This window comes from Gallus gallus, chromosome 15 (assembly GCF_016699485.2).
Source record: "Gallus gallus isolate bGalGal1 chromosome 15, bGalGal1.mat.broiler.GRCg7b, whole genome shotgun sequence".
Taxonomy (NCBI): domain Eukaryota; kingdom Metazoa; phylum Chordata; class Aves; order Galliformes; family Phasianidae; genus Gallus; species Gallus gallus.
This window is the reverse complement of record NC_052546.1, coordinates 11,104,448-11,131,519: the sequence shown is the minus strand read 5'-3', so window position 1 is coordinate 11,131,519 and position 27,072 is coordinate 11,104,448. Positions and strand designations below refer to the sequence as shown.

At 59.4% G+C, this 27,072-nt stretch overlaps 5 protein-coding genes across 13 annotated transcripts in view; 2 read left to right on the top strand and 3 right to left on the bottom strand.

Annotated features, from left to right (window-relative positions):
- Nucleotides 1-1,099: 1,099 nt before the first annotated feature.
- On the top strand, nt 1,100-6,277 carry NEFH (neurofilament heavy polypeptide). The gene is made up of 4 exons (XM_415310.7): nt 1,100-1,916; nt 2,915-3,114; nt 3,732-3,856; nt 4,133-6,277. Exons 1-4 carry the CDS (start codon nt 1,121-1,123, stop codon nt 5,748-5,750), a joined length of 2,739 nt encoding a protein of 912 aa, XP_415310.5. The 5' UTR covers nt 1,100-1,120; the 3' UTR covers nt 5,751-6,277.
- An 836-nt stretch (nt 6,278-7,113) lies between these two features.
- THOC5 (THO complex 5) lies at nt 7,114-18,663 on the bottom strand. 2 transcript variants are annotated; one of them, NM_001006195.3, is made up of 20 exons: nt 18,630-18,660; nt 18,289-18,399; nt 17,656-17,799; nt 17,112-17,225; nt 16,455-16,552; nt 16,229-16,375; nt 14,244-14,358; nt 13,579-13,711; nt 12,462-12,539; nt 12,086-12,126; nt 11,474-11,573; nt 11,062-11,170; nt 9,419-9,520; nt 9,194-9,290; nt 8,897-9,011; nt 8,323-8,426; nt 8,143-8,230; nt 7,916-8,031; nt 7,610-7,800; nt 7,114-7,334 (listed from the first exon to the last, which is right to left on the bottom strand). In NM_001006195.3, the coding sequence occupies exons 2-20, from the start codon at nt 18,379-18,381 to the stop codon at nt 7,271-7,273; spliced, it is 2,049 nt and encodes a 682-aa protein (NP_001006195.2). In that variant the 5' UTR covers nt 18,382-18,399; nt 18,630-18,660; the 3' UTR covers nt 7,114-7,270. The 2 variants fall into 2 exon arrangements, with proteins under 2 accessions (NP_001006195.2, XP_046757140.1); XM_046901184.1 differs by lacking the exon at nt 18,289-18,399 and having other exon boundaries at nt 18,630-18,663.
- A 328-nt stretch (nt 18,664-18,991) lies between these two features.
- NIPSNAP1 (nipsnap homolog 1) lies at nt 18,992-22,120 on the bottom strand. Its single transcript, NM_001277515.2, has 10 exons — nt 22,023-22,120; nt 21,143-21,270; nt 20,980-21,025; nt 20,632-20,726; nt 20,415-20,485; nt 20,188-20,328; nt 19,929-19,960; nt 19,634-19,728; nt 19,437-19,520; nt 18,992-19,363 (listed from the first exon to the last, which is right to left on the bottom strand). The coding sequence occupies exons 1-10, from the start codon at nt 22,109-22,111 to the stop codon at nt 19,299-19,301; spliced, it is 846 nt and encodes a 281-aa protein (NP_001264444.2). The 5' UTR covers nt 22,112-22,120; the 3' UTR covers nt 18,992-19,298.
- Nucleotides 22,121-22,210: 90 nt separating this feature from the next.
- Nucleotides 22,211-25,463, bottom strand: LOC121106874 (pleckstrin homology domain-containing family A member 4-like). Of its 3 annotated transcripts, none has more exons than XM_040648285.2 (6): nt 24,792-25,463; nt 24,081-24,185; nt 23,626-23,698; nt 23,351-23,448; nt 23,071-23,174; nt 22,211-22,574 (listed from the first exon to the last, which is right to left on the bottom strand). In XM_040648285.2, exons 1-6 carry the CDS (start codon nt 24,840-24,842, stop codon nt 22,211-22,213), a joined length of 795 nt encoding a protein of 264 aa, XP_040504219.1. In that variant the 5' UTR covers nt 24,843-25,463. The 3 variants fall into 3 exon arrangements, with proteins under 3 accessions (XP_040504219.1, XP_040504218.1, XP_040504220.1); XM_040648284.2 differs by having other exon boundaries at nt 25,036-25,463; XM_040648286.2 differs by lacking the exon at nt 24,081-24,185.
- A 373-nt stretch (nt 25,464-25,836) lies between these two features.
- Nucleotides 25,837-27,072, top strand: part of NF2 (neurofibromin 2) — a 41,203-nt gene continuing 39,967 nt past the window's right edge. For 5 of the 6 annotated variants that reach the window (XM_015294835.3, XM_046901084.1, XM_015294836.4 and 2 more), the window contains exon 1: nt 25,856-26,028. In XM_015294835.3, the coding sequence (XP_015150321.1) occupies nt 25,915-26,028 (114 nt within the window). In that variant the 5' untranslated portion in view covers nt 25,856-25,914. 6 annotated transcript variants of the gene reach the window in all.

Sequence of the window (27,072 nt, the reverse complement as noted above, 5' to 3'; positions counted from 1 at the left end):
GATGCGCAGCACAGCGGGCTGTCAAGGTCAGCACACGGGGACCCCACATCTCAGCGTGCAGCAGAGCGGGAGCTCCTCCACCGCCCCAGCACTCAATGGGGCTGCGGCCCCTCCACCAGCCCACCCCCAGGGACCCCCGGCAGGGTGCTGATTGGCTGGGAGGCTGCCGTGCTGATTGGCCAGCCGGCCATGAGACCGCAAAGATGGGGTGATCAGAGAGTGCTGATTGGCCGAGGGGACGGCAAGGCACCGGATCGAGTGGTCCGTGGGTGCTGGTTGAGTGGGTGCTCTGTGGGTGCTGACTGTCGGGGTCCAAGCGTGTATATTGGCTGGGTGCCCATGGGGGTGGCACTGGGTGCACATGGATGCCAACACTGCGTGCTCCATATGGGTGTAGACATTGGGTACTCCACGAGCGCAGACGTCAGGTGCTCTTTGGGTACTGTTACTGGGTGCTCATGAGTTCAGACGCTGGGCGCTGGCATCAGGTACATGTGGATGCCAACACTGGGTGCTCCATGGGTGCTGACATTGGGTGCTCTGTGAGTGCAGACATTGGGTGCTGACATTGGGCACACGTGGATGCCGACACTGGGGGCTGACATTGTGTGCTCCATGGACTCCAGCAATGAACGCCCCATGTGCCAGTTGCCTCAGCCCAAGCAGGAGCACGGTGATGGCTGCACCGTGGGCTTCCCTCCTGGTTCCTACCCCCCTGCTCACCCGAGGACAACCCCATGGCACCCCACGCCCCACAGCGCTGCCCAGGATCCTGTCCCAAAGCATGGGGGCCCCATCGCAGTGCAGATCCTCCAGCACCAAAGAGCTCTCGACCCCTACCTGCAGTAGGGATGAGGCCCCGTGAGAGCCTGTGCCCCCGTGGGGCGGCCCCACTCCCACCCGTGGGGTTCCCATCGTCTCCCGGGGCTCCCCGCTTCCACCCCAAGGCCCGGCTCCCGGACCCCCATCCACGCCCTCGGGGCTGCGGCGGCGGCTCGGGGCGGTGCCTCTGCCGGTGCCCGTCCCCGTGCCCGTGCCGGCGGAGAGGCGGGGCGGCCCCGACGGCCCCTATAAAGCAGGCGGCGGCGGCAGCGGTGCCGCAGTGAGGGCGGGGGCCACCATGAGCCTGGTGCTGGAGGCTTTGCTGGTCCCCCCGGGGGGACTCCGCAAGGAGCCCTCTCGCCTCGCGCCGCGCTCCGCCGCCTCTTCCAGCGGCTTCCACTCATGGCCGGGACCCCCGGGCACGGTGGGGCGAGCGCGGGGCGGCGGCGGGGGAAGCGCGGCCGCTTCCTCCACCGAGAGCCTGGACTCGCTGAACGGCGAACCGCGGGCGCGTAACGAGAAGGAGCTGCTGCAGGTCCTCAACGACCGCTTCGCCGGTTACATCGAGCGGGTGCGGGCGCTGGAGCAGCAGAACCGGGCGCTGGCGGCTGAGGCGGCGGCGCTGCGGCAGCAGCAGGCGGGGCGCTCGGCCATGGGCGAGCTGTACGCCCGGGAGCTGCGCGACATGCGGGGGGCCCTGGTGCGCCTGGGGGCCGAGAAGGGGCAGCTGCGGCTGGAGAGGGCCCGCCTGGCGGAGGACGTGGCCGCGCTGCGGGGCAGGCTGGAGGAGGAGGCGCGGCAGCGCGCCGAGCTGGAGGCGGCGGCCCGCGGGTTGGCCCAGCGCTCTGCGCAGGAGGAGAGGGCCCGGGGGCCTCTGGCGGAGCGAGCCCGAGCGCTGCGAGAGGAAGCGGAGCTGCTGCGGAAACAGCACCAGGAGGAGGTGGGCGCGTTGCTGCGCGGGGCCCGCGCCGAGCTGCCCGCGGAACCCCCCGCCTCGCTGCGGCCCGGGGTCACCGCCGCGCTGCGCGACCTGCGGGAGCAGCTGGAGGGCACGGCGGCGCGCAGCACTCTGCAGGCAGAGGAGTGGTTCCGCGGTGAGCGATAAACCCGGCCCGCTGTATGCTCCGCGGGCACACCCCGGGGAGGAGGGGATCCCTTCGTGCTTCCTTTCCCTTGGAGGGACCCCCCGTCCGGGTGCATGCGGGGCTGCGGGTGGGCGTTACGGCCGATCCCCCCCGCCCAGGGGAGTACGCTGTGCTCCGGGAGGGTAACCTCACCCCGTCCGTTTGCAGGGGCGCTACACGCACCACTACCCCCGCGGATTTTTGGGGGGAGGGCAGCGAGGTCGCTCTCCCGACACCCCCCGATGCTGCAGGGGGTCCCGTTGGAGCGGGGCCAGGAGCGTTGCGGGGACTGCAGCACAGGGAAGGGAGAGGGTGCCGCATCCCCTGCGGGGGGGACAGGGCGTGTCTCATGCGCTGCTGGAAGGGGCACTACGGTACCGGGAGAGGAAGAGGGGGGTGGCATCCCGGGGGTCGGCACACACGGGTGCGCTGCCATCGCCCCAACACCAGCGCCCGGGGAGCGGCGCAGCGGCGGTTCAGCACCGCGGACAGCGGCAGTTCAGCACAGGGGACAGCAGCACTTCAGCACCGCGGACAGCGGCGGCGCCGCGCCCATGAGCGCGGGGGGCACTGCGTTCCACCTCCCCCCGTCCCCGAGAGCCGTTGCGGGGCTCTGCGGCAATCCCTGCTTCGTCCTTCCCCGCCGCTATCCTTCCGGGTGTTGTGTCTGGACAGAGCCCAGCAGGGTGAGGTTTGCTGGGGAGGGCAGCAGCTCTGTAGGTGCAAAAGATGGTGACAGGAGCTCAAGGGATCAGGGAAATGATTTGCACTGCAAGAAGTCCAGGATGAGGAAGAGCAGTGCCCAGCCTGTCCTGCTCAGGTGCCTTCACGTCCCTGAGAATGGACACCCTGCAGGGCTGGCTCTGCAGAGGGCACACACACAGGGGAGTGGTGGATTTGCAGTCCCCCATAGAAGGGAGGCTGCAGTCTCCCTCCGTCCCTGCAGCTTTTCCTTTCCTTTGCTACAGTGAGGCTGGACAAGCTCTCTGAAGTTGCCAAGGTGAACACAGATGCCATGCGCATGGCCCAGGAGGAGATTTCTGAGTACCGCCGCCAGCTCCAGTCCAAGACCACTGAGCTCGAAGCCCTCAAAGGGACACAGGAGTCACTGGAGAGACAGAGGCAGGACTCAGAGGAGCGACATCATGCGGATGTCCTGTCCTATCAGGTAATGTGGTGCAGTGGGCAGAGTCCCATATCTGTCACTTGGTGCAGAGGGAGCATCCAGCTGTCAGGGAAGAGCAGTGCTGGGGCTATGGCCTCAGGGATGCTGATGTCAGCAACAACTACATTTGGGTTTCAAATGCAGCAGCCTTTCCCCAGGTCCTGCTGTTCAGGCAGCCAGAGCCTGAGGTTGCATCCAGGCTGCTGTGTCTAGCACCTGCAATGGAACTGTCCCCCTTGTGTCTGCTGCCCACGACAGTGGTCACAAATGCCACTGAATAGTGACCAGGGTTCAGGCTATGTCTTGTGTCACAGCACTGGGAACAGCAACTCAGATTTCTGTACCCTGTGGTAGCCATAGACTAAAACCCTGTCTCCGGGGAGATGTTCCAACTCCATCAGCCTCAGGCTGGGGTGTGATGACTGCAGTGGCCAGCAGACCATGTTGCCTAGAAATGTTGCCCCTGGTTGCCTCTGCCCGAGAGAGCCCAGCTGGCAGCACCACAGCTCTCCTTGGAGGTGGCACAAGGCTCAGGGGTTTCCTCAAGGACAAACTGAAAGAGCCCCAGCATTTTCCCCCTTCCCTCCCTGCATGGTACCAAGTGACTCTGTCTGTTGCAGGAAACCATCCAGCAGCTTGACAATGAGCTGAGAAACACCAAGTGGGAGATGGCAGCTCAGCTCCGCGAGTACCAGGATCTGCTTAACGTCAAAATGGCCCTGGATATTGAAATTGCTGCCTATAGGTATGGGGTTGGCAAAGGGAATGGGGGTGCATGTCTTGGCCAGTCCCCAGCGATGGTGTCTCTGAGAACATTCCTTGAGAGCCCTTGCTAACACCTGGAGTACTTCTTTGTAAGAGTGACAAGTCTGTCCTCCAAAACCAGCCTTGCACAGGGATTGTGGAAGGAAGGGTGAGGAAGCCTGCATGGGGGGATGGCATACAGATGGCAGGGAGGGAGATGTTCCTGCAGGGCGTGGGTGCAGCTGCTGATGGCCCTGCTCTGGTCTTCTCCTGGCAGAAAGCTCTTGGAAGGAGAGGAGTATAGGATTGAGACCGGCTTTGGAATGGTCTCCTACCCCGAAGTGGTCCCCAAGGCTCCCAGCATCGCCGCCAACATCAAGGTGAAAAGTGAAGAGAAAATCAAGGTGGTGGAGAAATCTGAGAAGGAGACAGTGATTGTGGAGGAGCAGACAGAGGAAATCCAAGTGACTGAAGAGGTGACCGAGGAGGAGGAGGCTGAGAAGGAAGCTGAAGAGGAGAAAGCTGAAGAAGAGAAGGAAGAGGAGAAAGCTGAACCAGAGGGTGAAGAAGAAGCCAAGTCCCCGGAGAAACCTGAGTCCCCTACAAAGGAAGAGGCCAAGTCCCCAGCAGTCAAGTCTCCAGAAAAGCCCTCAACCCCCTCAAAGGAGGAGGCCAAGAGCCCAGCTGTCAAGTCCCCAGAAAAGCCCTCAACCCCCTCAAAGGAGGAAGCCAAGTCTCCAGCGGTCAAGTCCCCAGAAAAGCCCTCAACTCCCTCAAAGGAAGAGGCCAAGAGCCCAGCAGTCAAATCCCCAGAGAAACCTGCACCCCCCTCAAAGGAAGAGGCCAAGTCCCCAGCAGTCAAATCTCCAGAGAAACCCGCGACCCCAGCTGTCAAATCCCCAGAAAAACCCCCAGTGCCCTCAAAAGAGGAGGCCAAGAGCCCACCTGTCAAGTCCCCAGAAAAACCTGCAACACCTTTAAAAGAGGAGGCAAAGACCCCGACTGTGAAGTCCCCAGAAAAGCCACCGACCCCTACAAAGGAGGAGACCAAGCCTCCATCTGTTAAATCCCCAGAAAAGCCACCAACCGCCTTGAAGGAGGAGGCCAAGAGCCCAGCTGTCAAGTCCCCAGAGAAACCCGCAACCCCCTCAAAAGAGGAGGCCAAGTCCCCAGCTGTCAAGTCACCAGAAAAGCCCTCAACCCCCCCAAAGGAGGAAGCCAAGACCCCAGCAGTCAAGTCCCCAGAGAAACCCACACCCCCCTCAAAAGAGGAGGCCAAGACCCCAGCTGCCAAATCCCCAGAGAAACCTGTGTCTCCCTCAAAGGAGGAGGCCAAGACCCCGACTGTGAAGTCCCCAGAAAAAGCCAAGTCCCCACAGAAGGAGGCAGCCCCAGCCAAGGAGCCTGTCCCCGCCCCTCCAAAGGAGCCAAAGGCCCCTGCAAAGGAAGAGCAGCCCAAGGAGGAGAAGGCTCCCCCCAAGCCTGCAGCAGAGGGCAGGAAGGATGAGGCTCCCAAGAAGGATGCCCCGGCCAAGGCGGAGGAGAAACCCAAAGAGAAGGCAGCTGCTGGGCCAGAGCCTCCAGCCCCACAGGTGAAGGAGACCAAGGCTGCCTCCAAACCTGCAGAAGAAGGGAAAGCTGAGAAGGATGCTCAACCAAAGCCTCAGCAGGAGGGTGGCAAAGCAGCTGTGAAGGAGCCAGAGAAGCCTAAGGCTGAGGAAAAGGTGGAGGAACCAAAGAAAACGGTGGAGGAACCAAAGAAGGAGAAGGTGGAAGACCCCAAATCAAAACCCAAAGATGACTCCAAAGCCAGTAAAGAGCCCCCCAAAGCTGAGAAGCCCCCCAGCAAGGAGGGCAAAGCCCCAGAGCCGGCACCCGCCGCGGGAAAGAAATGAGTGGAGCTCCTCTGGGAGCTGGAGCTGCTCCGCTCCCCTCCAAAGGGTGAGACAGGGACGGTCCCCACCCCGGGTCCCCCCCAGCCAGGCCTTACCTTAGCAATATGTTTGTGAGAGACACAGCCCCTCGCTGCCCCACGCCAGTGGTATGTTCCGATCGCTTCAGTAGCAGAATGTGATATATGCAGAGCGCCACATTTAACACTTGAATTATAACGAGGAGAACAGATCCCAGGGGAACCGACTGCCCTTCTCCAATAAGTGCATTTATTTATTGTATGTGCAATCGATGGACAAGTGCAACTCAGAGCTCTAGCTGCTTGGGATGCGTGCCGTGGGCTGGCTGGCAGACTCCTTCCCTTTCTGGGGTGATGAGTGTCCCCTCTGGGTAGTGACCCCAGCTGTGGCTTTGGGGGAAGAGGTTAGGCACTGCAGGAATGCTCATGGAAATACAAAGTGCACTAGGAAACTCGAGTCCACTGTCAATTGCTTATGTGCAATAACCAAATAAAGTGCTTACAGAGACACACCGGCTCACACTGTCACTGCTTGGCATGGGGGAGGAGGTGGAGGGATGCAGGGAAGGCTTGTGCCACGGCTGCTGGGCATTGTCACGCAGGGCTGGGGCACACAGAGGGTGACATGGGGCTTCCCAAAGTGCGTGGCAGTCCTTTACCTCCTTGCCTGCAGTGGGGAACACTCACAGGCGGGCACGAAGGGCTGCATGTCCTGCACAGGGGATGGAAACAGGGCCAGTCCTCACCACACTCCGCAAAGGCGATTTTTGAATTCCTTCCCTTTTTAAGTCATTGCTCCCCAAGGACTGCCAGTGCCTGGATTAACCCAAGGGCTGCAGTACAGCCCTGCACTGCAGCACCACACCTGTAGTGCCTGCATGAGAGGGGAAAAGGCTCCACGAGCCTTCCTCAGGGAGTTGCTTTGGCATGAAGTACCCCCGGTGTTGAGGCAGGAGGGACAGCAACCTTGACATGGGCATGGAGCCCCAGCTCTGCCACTGGGGCTGTGCGACAGGACCTGCAGCGGGGAGCTGTGAGGGATGGAGGGGGGCACAGCCCAGCCCAGAGCTCCAACCTCCTGCTGTGTTCCGGGGTTTGTGCCGAGTCAGCTGGCAGGCTGGGGCTGCAGTGCAGGAAGGGCTATTTTTAGCCAGCTCAGTTCCGTGTTACCAAGGACCTGCAGTGGGAGGGAGGAAAGAAGGCAGGCAGGGCCCCAGACAGGGGGAACAGGGCTCGTTCCAGCCCCCATGGGTCACAGAAGCATAGAAGAGCTCAGAAGGGAAGGGATCCACAAGGATCAAGGTCCCCACACCCCAGCCATCTGCGCACTCACACACACACACACATTTCTTCCAATTCAGCATTTAATCCCTTCAGTTACAAAACCTCAAACACAAGACCCAAAATATCATTAAAAAAAACTGAAATGATGGGAAGGGAACACCGCAGACAGGATGAGGCTGGGTCCCAGAGCAGTGCCCAGGCAGGGGAGCCCAGCAGGACTCAGCGGTGGCTGAAGAACCCCTGAGGGTAGTTGAACTTGAACGGCTTCAAGCGCATGGGGCCCCTGGAAGAGAAAAAGGGACGGGTTGGCCCACGGGGGTCTGCTTCCATCCCAGCAGGTCCAACGTGCTGATAAGCTCAGCACACTCACAGAAAAGGATGGGTCCTGGGGTGCTGCTTAACTGTGCAGGGCTGACCCTCACAGGCAGCACAAGGAAAGGCTTACAGGTGTCTTTCTGTCACCACGTGCACGGATAGCAATGCCAGCAGGGTCCCCACCAGCACCCTCAGCCCCCTCTACTCACTGCCTGCAGGGACAGCACAGCCCCAGGCTCTCACCTGACCAGACGGAGGCACATCTTCTCCTGGGGGAACTCTTTGGGTCCCTCCACAGTGGTGTCGTGGGGCTCTGTCTCCAGGTAGACGTCTAGCACCATGCAGAGGCGCTGCAGCTGATTGGTGAGGAGCTGGTAGCCCGGTTTGGGCCCCCACAGCTCCTTATAGCACACGTTGACTTCACTCTCCATAGCCTGGCAGATGCAAAGAGATCAACGTGTTGCAAGCTTGGTTTTCTGTTCTTCCCAGCCACCAGTCTAACCCTTACCAAGGGTACAGAAGCACTGGGAACACCCCCAAAACGCTTACCCGAATGTTGTCGTCATTGCTGCCGGTTCGCTCTCCTTTCCAGTTCAGGCAGAGGCTGAAGATGGGTGGCAGTGCGGAGTAACCGGGATTCAGGACCACAGCAGCCTGGAGCTTGGCTGAGCAAGGCAAGGAAGAAACATCAACCACAGCCCACAGAGCCTCCCTGGTGTGGGGGATTCAGGCAGCTGCTAACTATTTCCATTGCCAGGGGAAGGAAACACACTGACCTGTTCCCCTCTCTATCAGTGCCATGTAATAGAGATGGGTGTCTTCAGCCAGCCCAGCCTCCACCACGTCTTTAGTGTAGGGCAGCTCCTGCAAGGGGAGATGACAGGGAGTGAGCAGCTGCTGGCTCTGAGGCACAGCAAGGGAGCTGGAGGGGATACAGCCTCACACTCAGCACCTACCGTGTAATCTTCAAAAGGGATGGCAGTCCACTTCACCAGGCGTGAGACGATCTTGGTAGGGAAGAGATGCTGGCACTCGCTGGACACGGGCACCACGCCATGCTCTGGAACCAAGCACAAGGCTGAGCAGGGCAGGCTGGGGATGAGCTCTCTGCCTGCCCTGCACGTGACAGCAGTACCGGGACCCGGGGACATTCTTTATCCTTCTGACAACTTTACCAGGCAGCCAGAAAGCAGCAGCAGCCTCAAAAGCAATTCTGCTGGCACTCACAACCTCACAGCACGTACCTGGTCTGCTCCAAGGGTGCTTGGCATGCTTGGGCACGCTGTTTTCTTATCACCACAGCCTGAATAAACTCCCAGAGCCAGGATGGCTGGCCCCAAAGGGGTGCTGGACTTTGAGGGGCATAGCCACCTTCTCCCACCCCAAACATGGAAACCTCAGAGCCCTGACACCACAGAGTAGAGGGACAGTGGCAGTGCAGACCCGTAACGGCCCTTCAAGGTGACAAGGGTCAGGGAGTATTCCTGTGCAAGAAGATCCAGCCACTGTACACCATTCCCAGACACTCACCAAGAGAAGCAAACTGCTTGTGGAGAGCCAGGCGGGACTGCAGCCTCGTCCGCAGCAGCTTCATGGTCATCTCCATGTGGCTCGCGCTCAGCGAGTTGTCTGCAGTCACCGTATGCTGTGGGCAAGAGGGAGCATCACCACCCTGCCAGGGAGCCAAGGGTGCCCCATGGTTTGGGGCTGGAGCTCTGGAGTCTTAGGGGAACAGGATGGGACAGAAGTGTCCCCAGAGCCTCCCCGGAGCCCTGCCAGCTCAGCCCGACGTCCTGGTGAGGAGAGAGGGGAAGGGGTGAGCCATGCCTGAGGCTGATCCTTGGGGAAATGCAGGCCTCCCAGCTTCTGCACCCACACATAGGGATGTCCCAGCTCTGTCACATAGTCACTCAGGGTCAGGATGCTGCAAGAACAAAGAGGAAAGGTCACACCACCAGAGCACTTCCTCCTCCACGAAGGAGCAGTCATCATCATCTTCCACCCTGAGCCAATGCCAATTAGCAAGACACTGGCTGCACGTGGTCCACTCACCCCACTTTGTCAAACTGGAATTGGTTGGCTGGATTGGGGGTTTTCTTCCCATGGTCTCCCGGGTACAGGCAGCTCAGAAGGGAGTCTGGGGAGAGCAAGTCGCTGGTGGGAGAAGGAAGAGAGGAATCACGCAGCAGCCCAGGCCTCACGTCTTTCTGGGTCACCCGCTAACAGGCTACGAGATGGGATGGATGACCCCCAAGCTGGGCTTCATGACCACAGTGGCTTTCCCATAGTTCTGCTCTTGAAAAATCTGTCTCCTCCCTGGTTGTAAAGGAACTGGAGATCACAGCGTACCATCGTTCTGAGTTCCCAAGAGCTGCTCAAAGGCACTCTGCATGAACTCTGAAACCTACTGATGACAATCTGGGTATGGAAAAAAACAGAAATCCATAGCATACACAGGGCACGGTCTGGTGGCTGTTTGCCAGCCAACAAGATAAAGTAAAATCCCTCTGCTAAAAAAGAATATGCTTCCTCACGTCTGACCACACTCACAAACCCTAGAAAGCACAAAGGGCTGTAGAGGATCTAGGCTGCGTCACAGGAAACTCAATGAGAGACATCCCTGCTATCACAGTGTCCCCCTAAGCAAGGACCCTGCCTGCAGGGGTCTGACCCAGGAACGAGTCAGGGCTAAGGGGACTCCTCTACATCAGCAGGAAGGACACACATCTGCCTGTCATAGAGGGCTTTGGGTACCTACAGGGAAAAAGAACCCAGAAGGACTGGGAGGCCTCATGGGAACAGCCTGGGAGGCAGCACCTGCTTATGGGTATTCCAGGCCAGCCTCTCCTGCCTCCTTCTTTCTCAGCCACCTCCTGGCCTGGGAGAGCTTGCAGCTGACCTGAGCACCCTGGGCAGGCTCCCAAAGCTGCCACTGCAGCCAGTCCTCACACAGATCAGGCTCAAGCAGTCCCTGGGGAGCCCAGGGAAAGGCAGCTGCATCACTGGTACTCAGTGCAAGGTGACCTGCAGATCAAGCAGGTGAAAGGAGCTGCCAGGTAATGGCTGCAGGAGGGAGGAAAGCAGTTTGGCTGCAAGATGGCAACCAAAGGCAACAAGGAGGAGAGGTTCCCCTCCAGCTCTCCCTAAGAGGTTCCCAGCCTGCCCTGTCCCTGGTTTTGCCATGGGGGATGTGGCAGATGAAGAGGAGGAGGATGCTTGCAGTTGCAGCAGCTTGGCAGGGCTCCCAGAAAGGCCATGCTGCTGACAGAGAGGACACCATCAGGGCAGGGGAGATCTGCAAGGTGGAAGCACTCCTCACACAGAAGTGCAGAGGCTCTTTAGGGCCTCCTTACCATTAAAGGAGGAACCAGGACAGTGCCTGGATGCTACAACTCTGCATAAAGATATCTATGATGCACCAGGTAAGAAGGAGTGAGGGACTGAGGATAAAACCTTACTCCACACTGAGTAAAGTTACTCCACACACTCAGTGAGCCGGGGAGGGACTCACAGGGCACAGAGCGCTGTTAGCCTACAGCTCAGCAGAGGGACATTGCCACCACACACTACCTCTAGTGCTGCATCACTGTGCTTATGAGACATTGAACAGAGCTGGGCAGGACATCAGGGCAGGGTGACTGTGACAAGCTCCAGGCTCAGCACAGGACTCACACACAGCTCAGGGTTCTCCTCACCCAGCACTGATGGCAGTTGTCAGTTCAGCAGCAGTGGTCACCTTGGTCTTCACCGTCATGATGTTGAGGTTCATCAAGTAGTAGAAGGTCAGGTGAAGCACATTCTCATCTGTGCCAGCAAAGAAGGAGAAATATTGCTTTATCCTCTAGCTTGGAGCACTCGGTACTCAGAGTTTCCTGTAGGACAGGACATTCTTCTGCTGCCCCTGCTAGGACAGCAAGGAACAGGGCAGAGAGGCAATGTAACCAGTGCACAATAACCTGGGCAGTGGGGACAGGGGAACATCCTCCATACGCTGCTCTCTGCAGACCTGGCAGGACCCTTCACACTCCAAGCACTGAGCTGTGGCCAGGTTGCTCCTTGACCTGCTCTCACACCCCTCCGTGCCCAGGGCCACCAGCACCAGCTTACCTTTGCACTTCAGGTCAACAGTGACAGACAGTGGGTGCCGCTTGAGCATCTCCTTGCGTTTGTCATCCAGCTGCACACCCAGGGTGGGCCTGCGTCGCTTCTGGGGGGAGCAGAACAGAGCTGTCAGCCCTATACCAGCACTCCTCCGGAGCCCTTGGCCTCTCCTCCTCTTTCATTGCCCTTTCCCTCCCTGCCCACCACTCTGTGTCCCAGCCTCTCCCTGCTGGACTCCATCCTCCCTGGCTGGAGACTATTTATACAAAGTAGAGCAGCTCCAGCAGGAGAGCTGCAGGGCAGACACTGCTGCAGATGGGATGTGAGCAGGGCAGGTTTGTACTCCAGCTCTCCCGTGTTCAGGACAGAAATTGGAAATACAGCCTCTTTCCTCCCAGCCAACACAGAGTGCCCAGCTGAGGCCAGTTCTTCCTCTTTGGACACAAACAGATTTAATGCCAATACACTTTCACACACACTGTCAGTGTCCAAAGATGAGTCCACAGCTCTACTCAGGCCCAGTAGCCCCAGCACCTTCCAGCTCACAGGTGCAAATGGATTTGCCCACGCCACACTGTGCTGGGAGAGGCCCCAGAAAGGGAGAAAGGGATTCCTTACCGTGGTCTGCTCTTCCTCCATGTCAGAATCACTCTCATCATCTACGCAAAGAGAGAAGTGTAAGCAAGTGCCATGGTAAGGGGGCTTCCCCAAACCCAGCAGGGCCACCAAGCCCTCTCTCTGAGACCACAGCTCTCCCAAAAGTTATCCTAATTCCTAGTGTAGGGACAAAGCAGGATGCAGGCAAACAGGGACGTGACACTCTGCTCAAGAACATTCCCTTAGTACTAGGAGTCACTGTAACAGACAAGGGGCCATGAACACCTCTCAGGAATGATTTAGGGATGAAGGTGATCAGCTGCCAGGGTTTTCATCCAGCATCTTCGTATACCCCAGAACACAACCCCTCTGGCTGCAGCAACACCACCCTACTCACCCTGCGAGTCCTCAGGTGGCTTGTACAAGGCTTTGGCTTCCTCTACACTGCCTTCAATGGCCACAACAAGCTTCTTATCTATGGAAGAGACATGAAAACAAAGCCATGAATCCCACTCCCGTGCGGGAAAGACAGTAAAGGTTATGGTGCAAGCTGTCGAGGTTGGAGCTTGCTGGGCTACAACCCCAAAAGCACATGCCCATATGGTATTTATTAAGCCTACAGAAAGAAAGTCAGGCTGCAGCTCTGCTCCAGGAAGCTCTTGCTCCATGGCTGCACAAGGCAGAGCCCCATAAAGCTCTAACAAGTGCTCAGCAGGAAGATGTAGCTGTCAACAGGGACCTGCAGGGCTACCATGGGGCTGGATCTCCTGCGAGGATGGGGTCTGAGGAGGCAAAACACCAGGTTCTTAAGGACTGCTGCTGGAAACCATAGAAACCAAGCGCGGTTAGAGTTCATCTAGCATGAAGACAAAGCAAGGAGCTATCAGGGTGGTAGGTAACCATGCACAGGGAACTGTTTAGGGCAAGAAATCCTGTTCTTGCTGAGCAGTGAGACTGCAGCCCTCACATAACCCCGGAGATACAGACAGCCAGAGGGACCCTGTGCCCTGCTGGGAAATCCTGATTGAGAGAGGAGCTGGCTGCACAGAGCACCTCCAACAGAACTTAAAACACAAAGCCAGCCAAGAGGATGGATGCTTTCAGGTGAGCTGTGGGTCACTGCCTCTGCAGAGGCAGCAGAGACCCCATGCCTGGCTCCAGAGTCACCACCACCCATGGGGGGCACAACCTGAGCTCCACTCAGCAGCTCTCAGAAGGCAAGCAGCCATCCATGCCAACCTTGACACTGAGGTAGGAAGCCAGCTTTCCAAGCAGCTCTTCCATCAAAAGAAGCTGAGCAAACAAGGTTTCAAATGCTGCTGCCTCAGTGTGCTGGCCCTGGTGCCACCCTGCTGCTCTGGGCTCAGCAGAACGCAGCAGCAGAGCAGACAGGATGAACCACGCCAACCAATTCTCCCCAGGGTAGTGCTTTCTGCAGGCAGAGTGAAATCTGGCCCATGAGGAGAGTGTGCCCCCTCCCCCCCCCAGCATTCCTGAGGATCCCTAGTGCTCACCACAGGCCTGACCATAGGCACTGGCTTGAACAAAAAGAACATAGAGAGGCGGTGGCAGGTGTCGGGCTGTCTCGTACTGCTTGTGTGCTTGGTCGAAAGGCATGAAGAGGTACTCCTGGACAGGCAGGGAGGCCTGGAGGAACAGCAGGGAAAGCATTCAGGACTAGGGACAGAATCAATTCCCACGTTCCCCAGCTCACCCCCTCCCTGCACCCTAAGGCAAGTGGGAGATTGGAAGCATCCAAGCAGCTGCAGTGCAGTGTAAAATGCAGGGGATGGCCACAGCAAGCCCCCAGGGCAGGCAGGAAAACTTTTGGGTTTGAAAATAACCCAGTTCCTTCTCCTGCTCTTCCCTCCCGAGGTGATCACAAGGGGCTGGAGCTGCATACTGATCTCTGGGGAAAGGCCCATTTAATGAACTCCATCTGCAGTTCTGCAGGAATTGCCGCATAAACAAGGAGGCTTTGGAGGAAGCCCAACAAGGCAGGGAGCAGCTCTGACACTTCTGCTCGCTCTCCTGGGATGTGACACTTTCAGCTCGGGATTCAAGCCATGCTGATTGGAAAGGAAAGAGCCCCAGGTGCTGTCCCTACCTAACACAACTCCTGGGGCACATCAACTCACTCCCAGAGGCCCTTCCCTTTCCTGCAGAGCTCAGCAAGTACCTGCATAATGCTGTTGAGGCGAGGCTGGAGGCTGCTCAGATACTCCTTTTTCACTTCAATCTCCTTTAGGATCTTCTCCTTGATGGTCTGGCATTCCTTGTACCTCTCTGCCAGCCTAAGGGTGGGAATTGGGTTAGCAGCATACAGCACATTGCCACAGCCTGCCAGGGCCAGCATAGGTCATCAGCCTCAGCTCTCCTGACCTAACATAAGTCCCTGCAGGAACTCAAGGCTGACACAGCGACACACAAAGTGCTCTCAATGCCAAGGACAAGTGGGGGCTGTCAAGAACTCTAAACAAGCAGGGAGAGGAAACGGAAGCTCAGCTTTGTGTTGTATTTGGGGAAGGGCAGCAGCCAAAGCTTCCCTCAGCAGATCTGCTCCCAAAGCAGCTCTGCTGACAGGACACAAGTGGGATCCTTCAGACCCTACTAAGCTCCAAAGAAGGCTTCTCCACTTTGTGTCACTTCAGCTACAACTGAGATAAACTCCTGAATCAAGGCTTAGCATGCTAACAAGTGTTCCTTTTGTGGCCAGGAAGACTAGGACAGTGGAAATTCCCCATGATTCTGGTCACGCTTCTGTTGAGGGAGAACACACACAGCCTCCTCACTGCTGTTCACTGCCACCTCTCACATAGCAGAGAGCTGCACAGAGAAAGCAGAGCTTTCGGGCACACTGCCTGGGAAGCACCTGACACAAGAGAGGGAACCCTGGTATGGAGAGCTCACGCGCTCTCCTCTCCAGCTCCTGCTCCCCACTGGATGAGAACGCAACACAGAGAATGTCACTGTGCTGGCTCAGCACAGCCCAGCAGCTTCCCACACAAAGCAGGTCTGAAGTGAAGCTTTCAGACACTGCTGCTGAACTCCCTGCGATGGAGGCAGTGAGAGGAGCAAAGCCCTGTCACACCACTCACGAGGCAACTTCTGGAACAGAGCCCAATACAAATCCAACACACCACATAGTGGCAGAGCTGGGAACAGCAACGTGACCATTGTGGAGGGATACGAACAGCCCTAGGAGCACTCCTGGGCCAGCTGAAAAGACAATTTCCCACTACAACGATGAAACGTGGTGCTCCTAAACATTGCAGGATGAGGACTGGAAATAACAAAGCTTCCCAGGGTTTTGTCATGCAGCCATGGGGCATCCTCAGTGTAATCTTTCTTAACCTTTTACGCAGCATGCAATGAACAAGCAGCACTGGAGAATCTTAAAAGAAATCTCCAGGTTGAGCAGTCCTCTGCAAGCTCCCGCAGCACCTCTTATTTGTCTGCTATTCTGGGCTGTGCTGTTCCCACAGCATCTACTGGCAGCTTAGACTGATCCTTCTGAAAAACCTGCTGGATGTTACAAAGAATTATGGTATGTCTCTTCTTCACAAGGAGCCAATCTCCTTGTCTGGCCTGAGTCAGGGTAGGGACGCTGGGGGTCAGATCCTGCGTTGGGATCGTGCCATAAGCAGACAAACCAAGCCACTTAAACTCGTTCTTCGCATCGCAGCACAGCAGACAAAACAGCTATTGCTTTGCCCTACATGGCATGTCTTGCAGAACAGGGTTCTGGATCAAAGTGCATAACTGCTCATCCTTAAATATCACCGCCACGCTGGATGGAAGCCTCATTCCCTGCTGCAATGGCCTCTGAGCAAACACACTGGCCACGCCAGAAACGAGCCATAAAATTAGTTTTCTCCTATTGATGCCTAAGAGCAGCACTGATGGGCGCTGCCTCAAGGAGTGAGCACATGTGGATTTCTTGGGATGGCTAAAATACCTTTGTTGTCAATACCCAAGGGGTGAATCTTCATAACAAGGACACAGTCACACAGTAAATCTGCCATTTCCTCCATAGGGATCATGTTGAAATGCTGTAATAACCTTTATCTTTGTTGTTTGCTTTGCTAAGGGGCTGTGCAGCCTGGGCTGGCTGTAGGGAGCACCGTCCTGCAGCTCAGAGAGGGGGATGCAGAATGGACCCACCTCTTACGCTGCTCCAGTTCCCAGTCCAGGCGGGCAAGGGTCTGCTGGTGGGGTTCAGTCAGGGTGATGTCAGGTCGACTGATTTCAGTGGGAGCCTCACTGTAAAACTCCTCCAGGCTCACCAGTTCGATCTCCTCATGCTTTGATCTGCAGAGACACAACAGCTGGATCAGGGAAGGGTGGCAAAGGCACACAGTCGCTCCTTCTCCTCCCCAGCCAAACTCACTTGAACTCCAGGCATTTGGTGATCTCTTTTTGTAGATGCATCACTTCATAAAGCAAATTCTGGAGCTGCAGGTGATAGGCATCAACCTTCTGCTTTGCCTAAAACACAGAGACAGCCAGTGACCATAGCAGGATGGGACATATGCAGAGATGGATGCACATGTGGCAACCCCAGTGCTGCAAGGACTCTGGTACCATCCAGGGAGGGTAGGCTTTAGGGAATGCAAAAACTCCAAAGTAAAAAAGACATTTTCAAGGAGTGGGAAAGCAAACATTCATTGCATTACATTCATCCTGGTGCCTTCTAGAAAGACAGCCTGGGACAACAAAGCAGACCTGCTAAGGCACGTGGGCCAGATCCTGTTCTGTAGTATGGCTAAGAATTCTAAGGCCAATCAGCAGACGTTTCTCAGGCTTGCAGCTCACCAGGCTCAAGACCATCAGACTCACCGTTACATGAGATGGGTGAAGATGGCCCTCTTTTGTAAGCCATTGCAACTACCACCTCTGCCTTCCTGCAGAAAAGCCTCCTAGCAAACCTCTAGCACAGAAAGCACCACCTGGCTGGGGTTTGATTCTGCACATGCACACAGATAGCAGAAACTGCAGCACCACTGCTCTTTAAAACCCCATCCTGTGCTCACTGCCCACTCCGTACCTCATGGGTCTGATCACGGCCCTTCTTCAGCCGAATGTGAGCCAGCCGGTTGAGCTTCTTCAGGGTCATGAAGTGCACACAGCTCTGAACGCGTCGCTCGTCTATCTCGGAGGCCTGAGAGGCAGGAGGGAAATGTCTGAAGCAGCACAGACTCACCACAGAGCCCCCGCTGCAGCCCTTTCTTTGAGCACTGAGACAAGTGGGGCCCTACGCTCCTCTGCAGGGCAGTGCTGATGTTCCTGGGGAGCCTCATGTTGCTGGACACATCTGGAAGGCTTTCTGGTATCCACAGGAGCTCAGTTCTGCCCCTGGGAGTCACAGCCCATCAGCACACTTCCCAGCCATGCCTCAGAGGTCAGTAACTCTGAGCAATGACTGCTCAAAGACCACACGCCTCAGCTATATCATACTTGATTTTATTTAAGACAGGCTGTTCCATTTTCCTAATTTTCCCCAGAACATAGCACAGCTTCTGCTCCTTTCAGATTACATGAAAAATAATAGAAAAGAACACATCAAACCAAGCACTCGGGGTTCTCCTTACATTGTCCTTGACGCCTCTGCTCTTCAGCTCCTGGATTTCTGCCATGAGCCTCTGAAGCTCCTGGCACGTCTCTTTGTAAAGCTCATAGTCCTTGATGGGGTCCCGGAGATCCACCTCACACTCCTCACTGTAGTACCGAGCATCCTGCAAAGGACAAAAGCACCTGCACTGCTTGCTCCTACAGGTTTGCAACAAAGGGCAGTGGGAAACACATGGCTGGGGCTCAATTCTTTGCTGCATTAGCTTGAGATTTCGTACACTGAAAGACAACTCAGTAACCAATCCAGGACACAGGATTGGTGTGTCCTGACAAACACAGGCTGCCTGTTAATATAGTAGCTGTGAACTGAAAGGGGTGTCTGTGCTGCCGCAGTGTGCAGAGGTTACAGCAGAATGGGAGCCCCGGGAGCTGACAGAACTTCACAACTGTGGCCAATCCCAGAGCCCTGAGCCTCACTTCAGTGTTCCAAGGTAACCCAGGGACCCCGCGGGCCCTTCCAGCCTTCTGCTCGCTGCCTCCCTGAACACCGCGTGTCCTCAAGGAGTCAGAAACGCAGAGGGGCAGTTTCAGAGGTGCTGGGGGTTGGCTCTGACCCAGCACCGTTCAGCACATCGTTCCCGGCCACCCTTTACCTGTTCGCCATCGGCCTTGCCCCGCTTGCCCTCCTGCGGGCCCCCGTCCGTGCGGATCACCTTGGGCTTCCTCTTCTTGCTGTCCGAGGACATGGCGCTGCCGGCCGAGGGCTGCGGACCGGCGGTAAGACTGTGCTCCGGGGGGCCCGGCCGCCCCTCCTCAGCCGGGCCCAGGCGAGGCCTCCAACCCTGCTACCTCCCCGGGGCACCGTGTCCCGGCCTTTCGCCTCCAGCTCCCAGCTCCCGACCGCCAGGACCCTCCCAGAACCCCCCTTCGTCCCCCTCCGTGCTCAATAGAGACCCCCAGGGCCCCACGGTCTCTGACGGAGCCCCGCACTCACCCCGCCACCCGCCTCAGCGCCCCCCGGAAGTGACGTCACGGAGCAACGAGCGCGGCGCAGAGACACGCGGTGACAGGCGCCCCCTGCCGGCCAGGCCGCACTCGGAGGACCGTGGCCAGAAGCGCCTGGCTGGAGCTGCACGGGGCGTGGCCTCCGCCAGGGGCGTGGCCTAACCGAACGTGGGCGTGGCTTCCACAAAGGGGGCGTGGCCTATGCACTCAGGGGTGCTGCGGCGCGGGGTCCCCGATAGCATCCGGGACACCGAGGGTGCAGGGGGCACTCTCGAGGGTCTCAGCGTAAGGACCACTCACGCGTGAGGGTCCCCATGTCCCCAGTGCTCCCTACTCCCCAGACACGGAGGCTGGCAATTAAATATTTAATTGGTCACATCCCACAGCCCGGCGGGGACAGGCACCCGACGAGCATCTCGTTAGCGGTAATTATGAGCAGCCCCCAGCCCACCTCTCAGGAGGGCTTCTGAGGGTTTGCCCCCAGCACGGAGGGCCAATGGCAACACGGGGTGCACTGCGGCACCTGCAGGTCCCCACAAACTGGGAGGAGCCCAGGGGGTCGGGCTCTCACCCCCCCCCCCACCAAGACACCCCAAAACGGGAGAAGATGCCCCCAGCACTTCCCAGCAGAGCTGGGGCAGGCAGCACGTGTCCCAGCTCACTGCAGCGGGGAGATCTTCAGGGGGATCATGATCCGAGACTCCATCGTCCGAATGAGCGGCACTGCAGGACACAGCGGGCGCGGGGTCACCTCGCAGCTCTGCCAGCAGGGACAGCCCCAGCCCCGTGTGCTCACCCGTGTAGTAGACATTCTCATCCCAGCCCCGCTTCCTCCACGCCGCGTTCCTCGTCTCCTCACGGGACTGCAGGTCCTTGTAGGCTGCAGGGGGGAAACCTCGTTCCTAACCCCCCCCCCCCCCGCTGCCCCTGGGGTTTGGGGTGCACAGGGTGGTGGCACTGCCAGGGTGGGGTGGGTGAGATGAGCCCGCTTACCCCAAAGGTGGTGCACGACATACAGCTCCCCGATCTGAGAGAAGAAGCCGCCCACTGCCTCCTGGTTCTCCTGGCGGTACTTTATGGCCCGAGCCCTGGTGGAATGGAGAGAAACACCAGGGCTGGCACAGGAGCTCTCCACACCTCCTGCTGCTCAGCTCTAATGGCCCCATGCTGAGAGCGGCCAAGGCTTCATCTGTGCCACCACCACAGGAACAAGGGTGCAGGAGTGGGTCCGAGGGCCAGCATCACCTGGCCATACGCAGAACACCAGCTGGATAAAGCAGCCACTCACCAGTTATTGCCCCACTCGATCATGGTCCCTGGCTGCAAACAGAGGAAATAAACAACAAGGTAAGGCAGTTGCATCCCAAGTACCACCTTCTCCCTCCACCCAGGGCTAACTCGCAGCCAGAGCACAAGTGACCCCAATCACCCACAGGACCACAGGCTGCTTTGCAGACCCCAGCATGTGCAGCAGAGCCCTGGGATCCCCTGGGTTGCAGCGCCATGCCTGGGATGCCTGCATCCCACTGAAACACTTCATGCCTCACCTTGAGTTTGTAGGTCCTCAGCTCATAGATGTTGGGCCCCTTGCGGGGCAGGGGCTCATTCCAAAAGCTGAACTCCAGCAGCAGCTGGTTCCTGCGGGACAGCAGCATGCGGCTCCTCTCCTTGCGGAAATCCAGGTACTCCTGCGGACAGCCGAGGCTCGGGGCAAGATGATGGGAGCAGGGGCACCCCATAAGGCACCCCATTTGGCCACCGGTATGAGCGGTACCTTATTCTGCTTCAGCTTGTTCATGCAGTCCATGAGGGCTGGGTACCCACCAGAGAAGCGCCAGAGGTGCACTGGGATGGGACAGCAAGGTGTGGCAGGAGGGGAAAGCACCAGGGAGCCCCCCTCCCAAGTGACCAGTATTCACCCCACATCCCCTCGGGGTCACGGCCATGCAGGGTTGTCTGGTTGTCTGCTCCTGCAGAAGTGCAGCCCTCACCTGCCTGGTCCTGCTCCCCATACCACGTGTTCCAGTTCCCAACCAGGTCACAAGGGTAATCGGCATCCGAATGCAGCTTGGGCAGCACCTCCTCCCTGCAGGGGGTACAGGAAGTGGTTTATGGGGTGCTCCTGGGCTGCCCCAGATGGGAGAAAGGGGGCAGGTGGAGCTGGCAAGCAGCAGCTGTGCCTCTCTCAGCAAGAAAAGTGCTGAGTTTCTGACCCCAGAATGCTCCCGACATCCCCATTTGCCTTCTCAGCCCAGCACAAGAGATTCCAAAATCCTCCTGACACCCCAACTTGCCCCCCCCCAGCCCCTGCTGGGACAGTGGGCAGTCCCCCAGCTCACGTCAGGCTGTTGTAGGCATCCAGACATTCTGGCTTCACGTTGTGAACTGCGGGGGAAAGAGGGCAATACGCAATGTCACAACAGGGAGCGGGACGAGCGGCTGTGTTATCAAGCTGCAAGGGCCTGGGAGGGGTGTGCACCCCCTGCCTCTGGGGCCACTCACACTGGATCTTGTAGAGGTTGCTGGTCTCTTTCTTGGACAGAAGATTGGAGTGGGCATCCTTGCGGGGATCCACCTTGTGCACAAACAGGGAGCGGAACCAGCTGCCCTCAGCATCCCGTGAGTACGCCCTGCAGGACCGCGCCGTCAGCAGGGCAGGGGGGGCGGGTGGGGGGACACAACTGGGCACAATGGCTGCGGTCTGACGTGAGGGGAAAAGGGGAAGCAGAGGAGGGATCTTGCTCCATTCCCAACCCAGCCCCAGGGCTGCGTGCCCCCCGACCCAGCGCTCCCCACGGAGAGGTCTCGTTCATTTCAGGGAACGTTGGGTGGCCCTGCCCAGGGATGTGGGGTGACACAGATGACACGGAGGCAGTGCACTTGGTCAGACCTTTGCCCACAGAGCGGCAGGGCCTGGTAATGTATTAACGGCGCAGGGTCAGCGGCCCCGGGCGCTCAGCGAGGGCATGGGGTGACAGCAGGCCCTGAACCACGGCAGGGGGAGATGGGGTGCGAGATACGGGGGCTGAGACTGGGGGAGATAGGGCTGAGATAGGGGGAGATGGGGGCTGGAGGGAAAGACTGGGGGGCTGGGGGCCTTGCTGGGGGAAGATGGGCAGCAAGGAGAGCTGAGGGGAGGAGATGGGAGCTGAGAGGAGGACCAGAGGCAGGATGGAAATGGGGCTTGGGGGGAGATAGGAGCTGAGGGGGAAGAGACGGGGGCTGCGGGTTTCTGGGCCTGAGGGGAAAGATGGGGCCTGGGAAAGAAACGGGGCGTTGAGGGCATGATGGGGCCTGAGGGGAATGATGGAGCCTGGGGAGATGATGGGCTCTGGGGGTTCCGGGCCGCGGGGCGGGCAGGGAGGGGCCGGGCCCCGCTCACCGCGCCCCGCTGAAGGCCCCGCCGCCGCCGCCGCCGCCTTGCAGCCGCCGCAGCAGCACCGCACCGCCTCCTGCCCGCGCCGCCGCCATCTTTCCGGGGCGGAGCGTCTCGGGGGCGTGGTTATATACAGCCCCGCCCACCTCCAGGCTCTACCCCTTATTGGGCGTGGCGCCGCGGTGGCCCCGCCCTCAAAAGCTGGCGTGCAGCACGGTGATTCTGATTGGCTGCCGCCCCACCCCGTTGGCCACGCCTTCTCGCCCACCCTCGTGCTCCCGGCTACCCACAATGCTTTGTTCCCACGGCCACAGAGAGATCTCATTGGTTGCCGCCCGCGCGGCCGTGCCTCCAGATGCCAGCAGCCAATCAGAGGGCTCTCTTGGAGGAGTCGATTCTTGATTGGCTGCGGTGCCTTCTTTTGCATCCCTAAGCCCTCCGCCGGCCGGCGGCGTCAGCTGCTGATTGGTCGCTGCCACGGAGGGGCGGAGCTGACCGTGGGGCGGGGCTTCCTCCGGGGCGGGCGCGCTCGGGAGCGCGGGGCGGGGCGGGATCGGGCTGGGGGCGGAGCGGGGTTAAAGCACTCATAGCCCCCAGCTCTGCCTGTGGGAGCCCCGTGACCCCCTCCATTGCCCCCCACTTCCCTCCATCACTCTCTATAGCCCCCCACTTTGTGTCCCACAACCCCTAATTGCCCCCCTTACTCCACGTAGCTTCTCCATAGCTCCCCCCATAGTCCCACCTCGGCTTCCATAGGCCATCACGACCTCCTGTAGCCTTCCCGTATCTACCCCCTATCCCCCCGTTATCCTCCATGACCCCCATATAGCCTCCCTGTATCCACCCATGACTGACCGTGACTTCCTTGTAACCCCACCCATAGAGTCCCATAGCCACCCATAACCATCCATAGCCCCCTACAGCCCACCATTACCCCTTCCACGCCCCCTATAGCCCCTCCCCATCCTTCCTCATTCACCCCACGTGGCCCCTATATTCCCCATGACCCCCCCATAGGCCCCATCCCCCCTTTGTCTCCCAGTTTGGGGCTCACCCCCCCATGGGTGAGGCAGAGTGCCGCAAACTGCACATCCAGGCCCCCAGCTCCTCAGGGCTGTCAGCCCCCAGCACGTAGCTCCGCATCCCAGGGTGCTCAACCTGGGGGAGGAATGAGGAAGTAATAGGCCTGGACACCCCCCCCCCCCCCACCCCCGGCCCTCATTCAGCCACAGTACCCCAAGACCAACATGGGGAGCTGGGCTTTGGGGCCCCAACCTCTGCTGCAGAGTGGCAGCTGTTGTTGTCCCCTGTTTGGAGTTCCCCCCAGGACTGACCGTGAAGAGGAAGCGAGGGCTGCTGGTGCTGGGGGCCAGGACACGGATCCTGTAGCCAGGTAGGGGGAGACCCCCCCGTACTCGCTGCTCGCTGCTGTCTGGGAGCAGGGGAGGATTCAGGGGGGCAGCCCCAGGGTCCTCTCCAAACCCTACAGAGCCCCAGGTCTCATGGCAGGGACTTCACTGACCCCCTGGGTTCCCCCAGACCTTGCCCCAGGGAGCCCTAAGAAGCCCCTGACCCCTGCCACAAACCCATCCCCTGCCCCTCGCCTCACCCCTGTAGTAGTAGAGGCAGAGATCAACCAGCACAAACCAGCGCCGCTTCCAGAGCCTCAGCCCTGAGCTGTCCTGGGGAGGTAAAAAGGGGGTTAAGCCAGCACCCCAAACACAGAGCCCCCTGAGACCCACCCCAAAGCCTTTGGACCCCCCAAAACCCACCAGCACCACCAACCCCCCCAGACCCCTCCGAAGATCTCCAAGACCCATAACCCCCCCAGCACCCTAACCCCCCAGACCTCTCCAAACTCCGTAAGCCCATTAGGAATCCCCAAAACCCAGACTCTACCCCTAACCTTTAGCACCCACTGATCCCCCACAACCCCCCTAACCCCTCCCCAAAGCACCCCCAACTCCATAGTCCCCCTGGATCCTCCCTCCCCAGTCACCTGTGGTCTTACAACCCCCCCCCTCCCCGCCCCCGACCCAGTCCCACTGTTCCCACCAGCCCCACCTGCTTGTGCAGCCAGCCCCGCATGGTGGGGGGGATGTGGGGGTCCCTCCGCATTGCCTGCTCTCCCTTTCCAAATGTGTGGACCCTTGGCACAGGGCGGCAGGGCTGGGCATGGGGCATTACCAGGGATGGGGGCTCAGAGGGATCCTCCCAGGTCCCTGTGACCCCCCCGCCTTGTCCTCCTGGCCCCCCATTCCCCAGGGTCCCCTTTCACTCCCTCCCATGTTTGCCTTTGTCCCTCATGCCCCCTGGTCCCCCCTGTGCTCCCACAAAGGTCCCCATTCCCCCCCCCCCCCCAGCTGCAGTCTTCTCCATAGCTCCCCAGGGCTCCCCTGGATCCCCCCATATTCCCCCATAGATCCCCATGTTCTCACTGCCCCCCAGATACCCTCATACTATCCCACAGATCCACAGACCCCCTCAGTCCCCCATATCCCATCATGTCTCCCCCAGACCCTCCCTTAATTCCCCAAGCCCCTCTGATCCCTCCTCACAATCCCCATATACCTTCTTCTAATTTGGGTCCCCTTGGACCCCCATAGCTTCCCAGGCCCCTCCCAGACACAATCATTTCATTACCCACTATGCCCCCTCCCCACCTCCCCACATACCTTCCAGTCCCCTTGGTTCCCTCATACCCCCATATCCCCCCCCCAGACCCTCCATACCCCCCCTATATCTCCCCCATGGCCCCCAGCCCCCCATGCCCACTTGGGTGCCGCTGCTGGGACCACAGGGGGTTGCAGCGTTGCCGTCGGCCATAGGGTCCCTTTGGGGGCGGTTGGAGGGGGGGGGGGGGGTGGCACCATGAATGTTCCCATTCAGCCCTCATCCGCCCCACAGCACAGAGGCCCCATTCTGTGGTGTGCGGGGGCACTGTGGTGCTGAGATGGGGCCTGGGAAGGGGGCCCAACCCTTCTGTCCCAATCCCATCATTCCTGTGCCAGTTCCTCACCCCATTCTCCCGATACTGGTTCCAGTCCTGTCCCGTTACGCTGTTACTGCCCCACACCATTATCCCCGTGGCAGTCCTGGTTCCAATCCTGGTTTCATTATCTGATCTGCATCCCCGTTCCCACCCCACCATCCCAGCTGTGGTTCTGGTCCCGTCCCATTATTCCCATCCCTCCGACCCACTCCCATTCCATTACCCCGGTGACGGTCCCTATTCCTGTCCCGTGACCCCACTGCTGGTCTCAGTGCCCGTCCCACTATCCCAGTGCTGGTTCTGATCCTGCTCCATTAGCCCATGCTGGCCTCAGTCCTATCCCATTATTGCAGTCCCAACCCCAGTCCTGTGCCGTTGTCCCAGTCCTTGTGCCAGTCCCACTATCCCAGCGCTGTCCCACTCCTGCTTTCCCCACAGTGCATCCCCACGAGGTCGAGGCTCTGAGACCCCCCTTTGAGACCCCCGCCCCACGGCCCCGCAGTGCCAGCGCAGCAGCAGGACGGGGACGGCGCCCAGCCCGCTCACGACGGCAGGGTGGTGCCCGCTCCTCCGCCCGCAAGGGGGCGCCACATCCGCGCCCCAACGTGCGGGCAGGAAGCCCTCTTGTCTACCCCCGCTCCTTCCTTTTGACGGGCGGCCGCTCCGCCCAATCCGCACCTCCCTCTCTTCCCCTCTCCCTGTCACAGGCCGCTGAGCGGCGCTCTCCGCTTCTGATTGGCTTCGGTGCGGGGCGACCCGCGGGGCGGAGGGCGGGACGACCCGAGCTCGGAACCAATAGCGAGACGCCGCTCTGAGGCTGGGCTCGGCGCGGCCCGGAGCCGCTGCCGCCGCCGCCATGGCGCTGCCCCCGCGGCGCGGCCCCCGGCGCTGAGCGCTTCCCACGCCATGGCCGGGGCCATCGCGTCCCGCATGAGCTTCAGCTCGCTCAAGCGGAAGCAGCCCAAGACCTTCACGGTGCGCATCGTCACCATGGACGCCGAGATGGAGTTCAGCTGCGAGGTGACGGCTGCGGCCTAAACCCCGTTGCCATGGAAACGGGGCCTCGGGCCTTGCTCCCCCCGCTCTGGGTGTCCCCCAGCGCCCCGGGCCCGGCCCTGCCGCGGGGTGTCGGGGCTGCCAGGCCCGGCCTGGGCCTAGCTGGGGGCTGTAGGGCTCAGCCTGAGGCCGGGGTGGGTTATCTCGGGTTTAAACCCGCGGGGATCGTCCCAGCGCTCGGCCGTCCCGCCCTCAGCACGGGGGTGCGGGAATTGCCTCGTGGCCAGCCATGTCCTGCCCTGAATTGTGACTGAGGTCGTGTTCTGGCGTGTGCGTCTCTTAGGTCAGGTTTGCCTTCGTTTGGGCCCTCAGCGCCTCTCAGGCATCCTTGCCGTGGCTGTCTGGCCCCAGGGGCCTCGTTTGTTGCTGTGTTTTCAGATCACAAAATGCTCTGGAGGGATGGAGCACGTAGAGACTGAAAACCATCTCTACCCACTTCGAAGCATAAGCTATTAAAAAGGAAAACTCAGTTGGTCCGAATCTCGATGCGGTTCTGGTGCCTGTGAGCAGAAAGCTATTTGTCCTTGTGACATTTCTCACTGTTGAAATGCACTGTCAGCCCTGGGGCACGCTGTGGGGTGTGGGATTAAGGAGTTACTGTCACTTCCAGCTCCTCGATGTTACCCTTCCGGGAGGGTTGAAGTGTCCCAGCTCTGCTCTCACGCTTTCCTCGGCTGCCGACAGCGAGGTGATGGGAAGTCAGTAACTCCTCTTTCACGACGTGGCCACTTGTTGTTTCATGTTGGGATTAGGGCATTTATGAAGAGGCAGCACAGCGCTCCCAGTCAGGTTGGAACACGTAACTTGCGCACCTTCAGCTGCCTGCTGGGGAGGCCTCAGCCAAAGACCTTGCAGCAGAGGCTGCCCAGCCCTTGGGGGAGCTCAGAGAGAGGCTCATGAGCAATGTGCTCCTGCTTGCACCTCTGACCTCTCGCTGGAGCACGGAGGACACGTGCAGGAGCTCAGGCTCTGACCTCCAGTGCGAGAGCCTCCCAACAGCAGGGAAGA

What these genes read in the sequence shown, in the direction of transcription:
- NIPSNAP1 (NM_001277515.2), bottom strand. Translation starts at nt 22,111, where the DNA reads ATGGCGGCGGCGCGGGCAGGAGGCGGTGCGGTGCTGCTGCGGCGGCTG. An exon ending in GGGGCCTTCAGCGGGGCGCG is followed by an intron (nt 21,271 to 22,022) that starts GTGAGCGGGGCC and finishes GCGGTCCTGCAG; the next exon opens with GGCGTACTCACGGGATGCTG. An exon ending in GATGCCTACAACAGCCTGAC is followed by an intron (nt 20,727 to 20,979) that starts GTGAGCTGGGGG and finishes TACCCCCTGCAG; the next exon opens with GGAGGAGGTGCTGCCCAAGC.
- NEFH (XM_415310.7), top strand. Translation starts at nt 1,121, where the DNA reads ATGAGCCTGGTGCTGGAGGCTTTGCTGGTCCCCCCGGGGGGACTCCGC. An exon ending in GGCAGAGGAGTGGTTCCGCG is followed by an intron (nt 1,917 to 2,914) that starts GTGAGCGATAAA and finishes CCTTTGCTACAG; the next exon opens with TGAGGCTGGACAAGCTCTCT. An exon ending in ATTGAAATTGCTGCCTATAG is followed by an intron (nt 3,857 to 4,132) that starts GTATGGGGTTGG and finishes TTCTCCTGGCAG; the next exon opens with AAAGCTCTTGGAAGGAGAGG.
- LOC121106874 (XM_040648284.2), bottom strand. Translation starts at nt 25,167, where the DNA reads ATGGTGGGGTGGGAACGGGGATGCAGATCAGATAATGAAACCAGGATT. An exon ending in ACCAGTATCGGGAGAATGGG is followed by an intron (nt 24,186 to 25,035) that starts GTGAGGAACTGG and finishes CCCCATGCCCAG; the next exon opens with CCCTGCCGCCCTGTGCCAAG. An exon ending in CTGCCTCTACTACTACAGGG is followed by an intron (nt 23,449 to 23,625) that starts GTGAGGCGAGGG and finishes CCCTGCTCCCAG; the next exon opens with ACAGCAGCGAGCAGCGAGTA.
- THOC5 (NM_001006195.3), bottom strand. Translation starts at nt 18,381, where the DNA reads ATGTCCTCGGACAGCAAGAAGAGGAAGCCCAAGGTGATCCGCACGGAC. An exon ending in GAACTGGAGCAGCGTAAGAG is followed by an intron (nt 14,359 to 16,228) that starts GTGGGTCCATTC and finishes TCCCACCCTTAG; the next exon opens with GCTGGCAGAGAGGTACAAGG. An exon ending in GCAATGACGACAACATTCGG is followed by an intron (nt 7,801 to 7,915) that starts GTAAGCGTTTTG and finishes TGCATCTGCCAG; the next exon opens with GCTATGGAGAGTGAAGTCAA.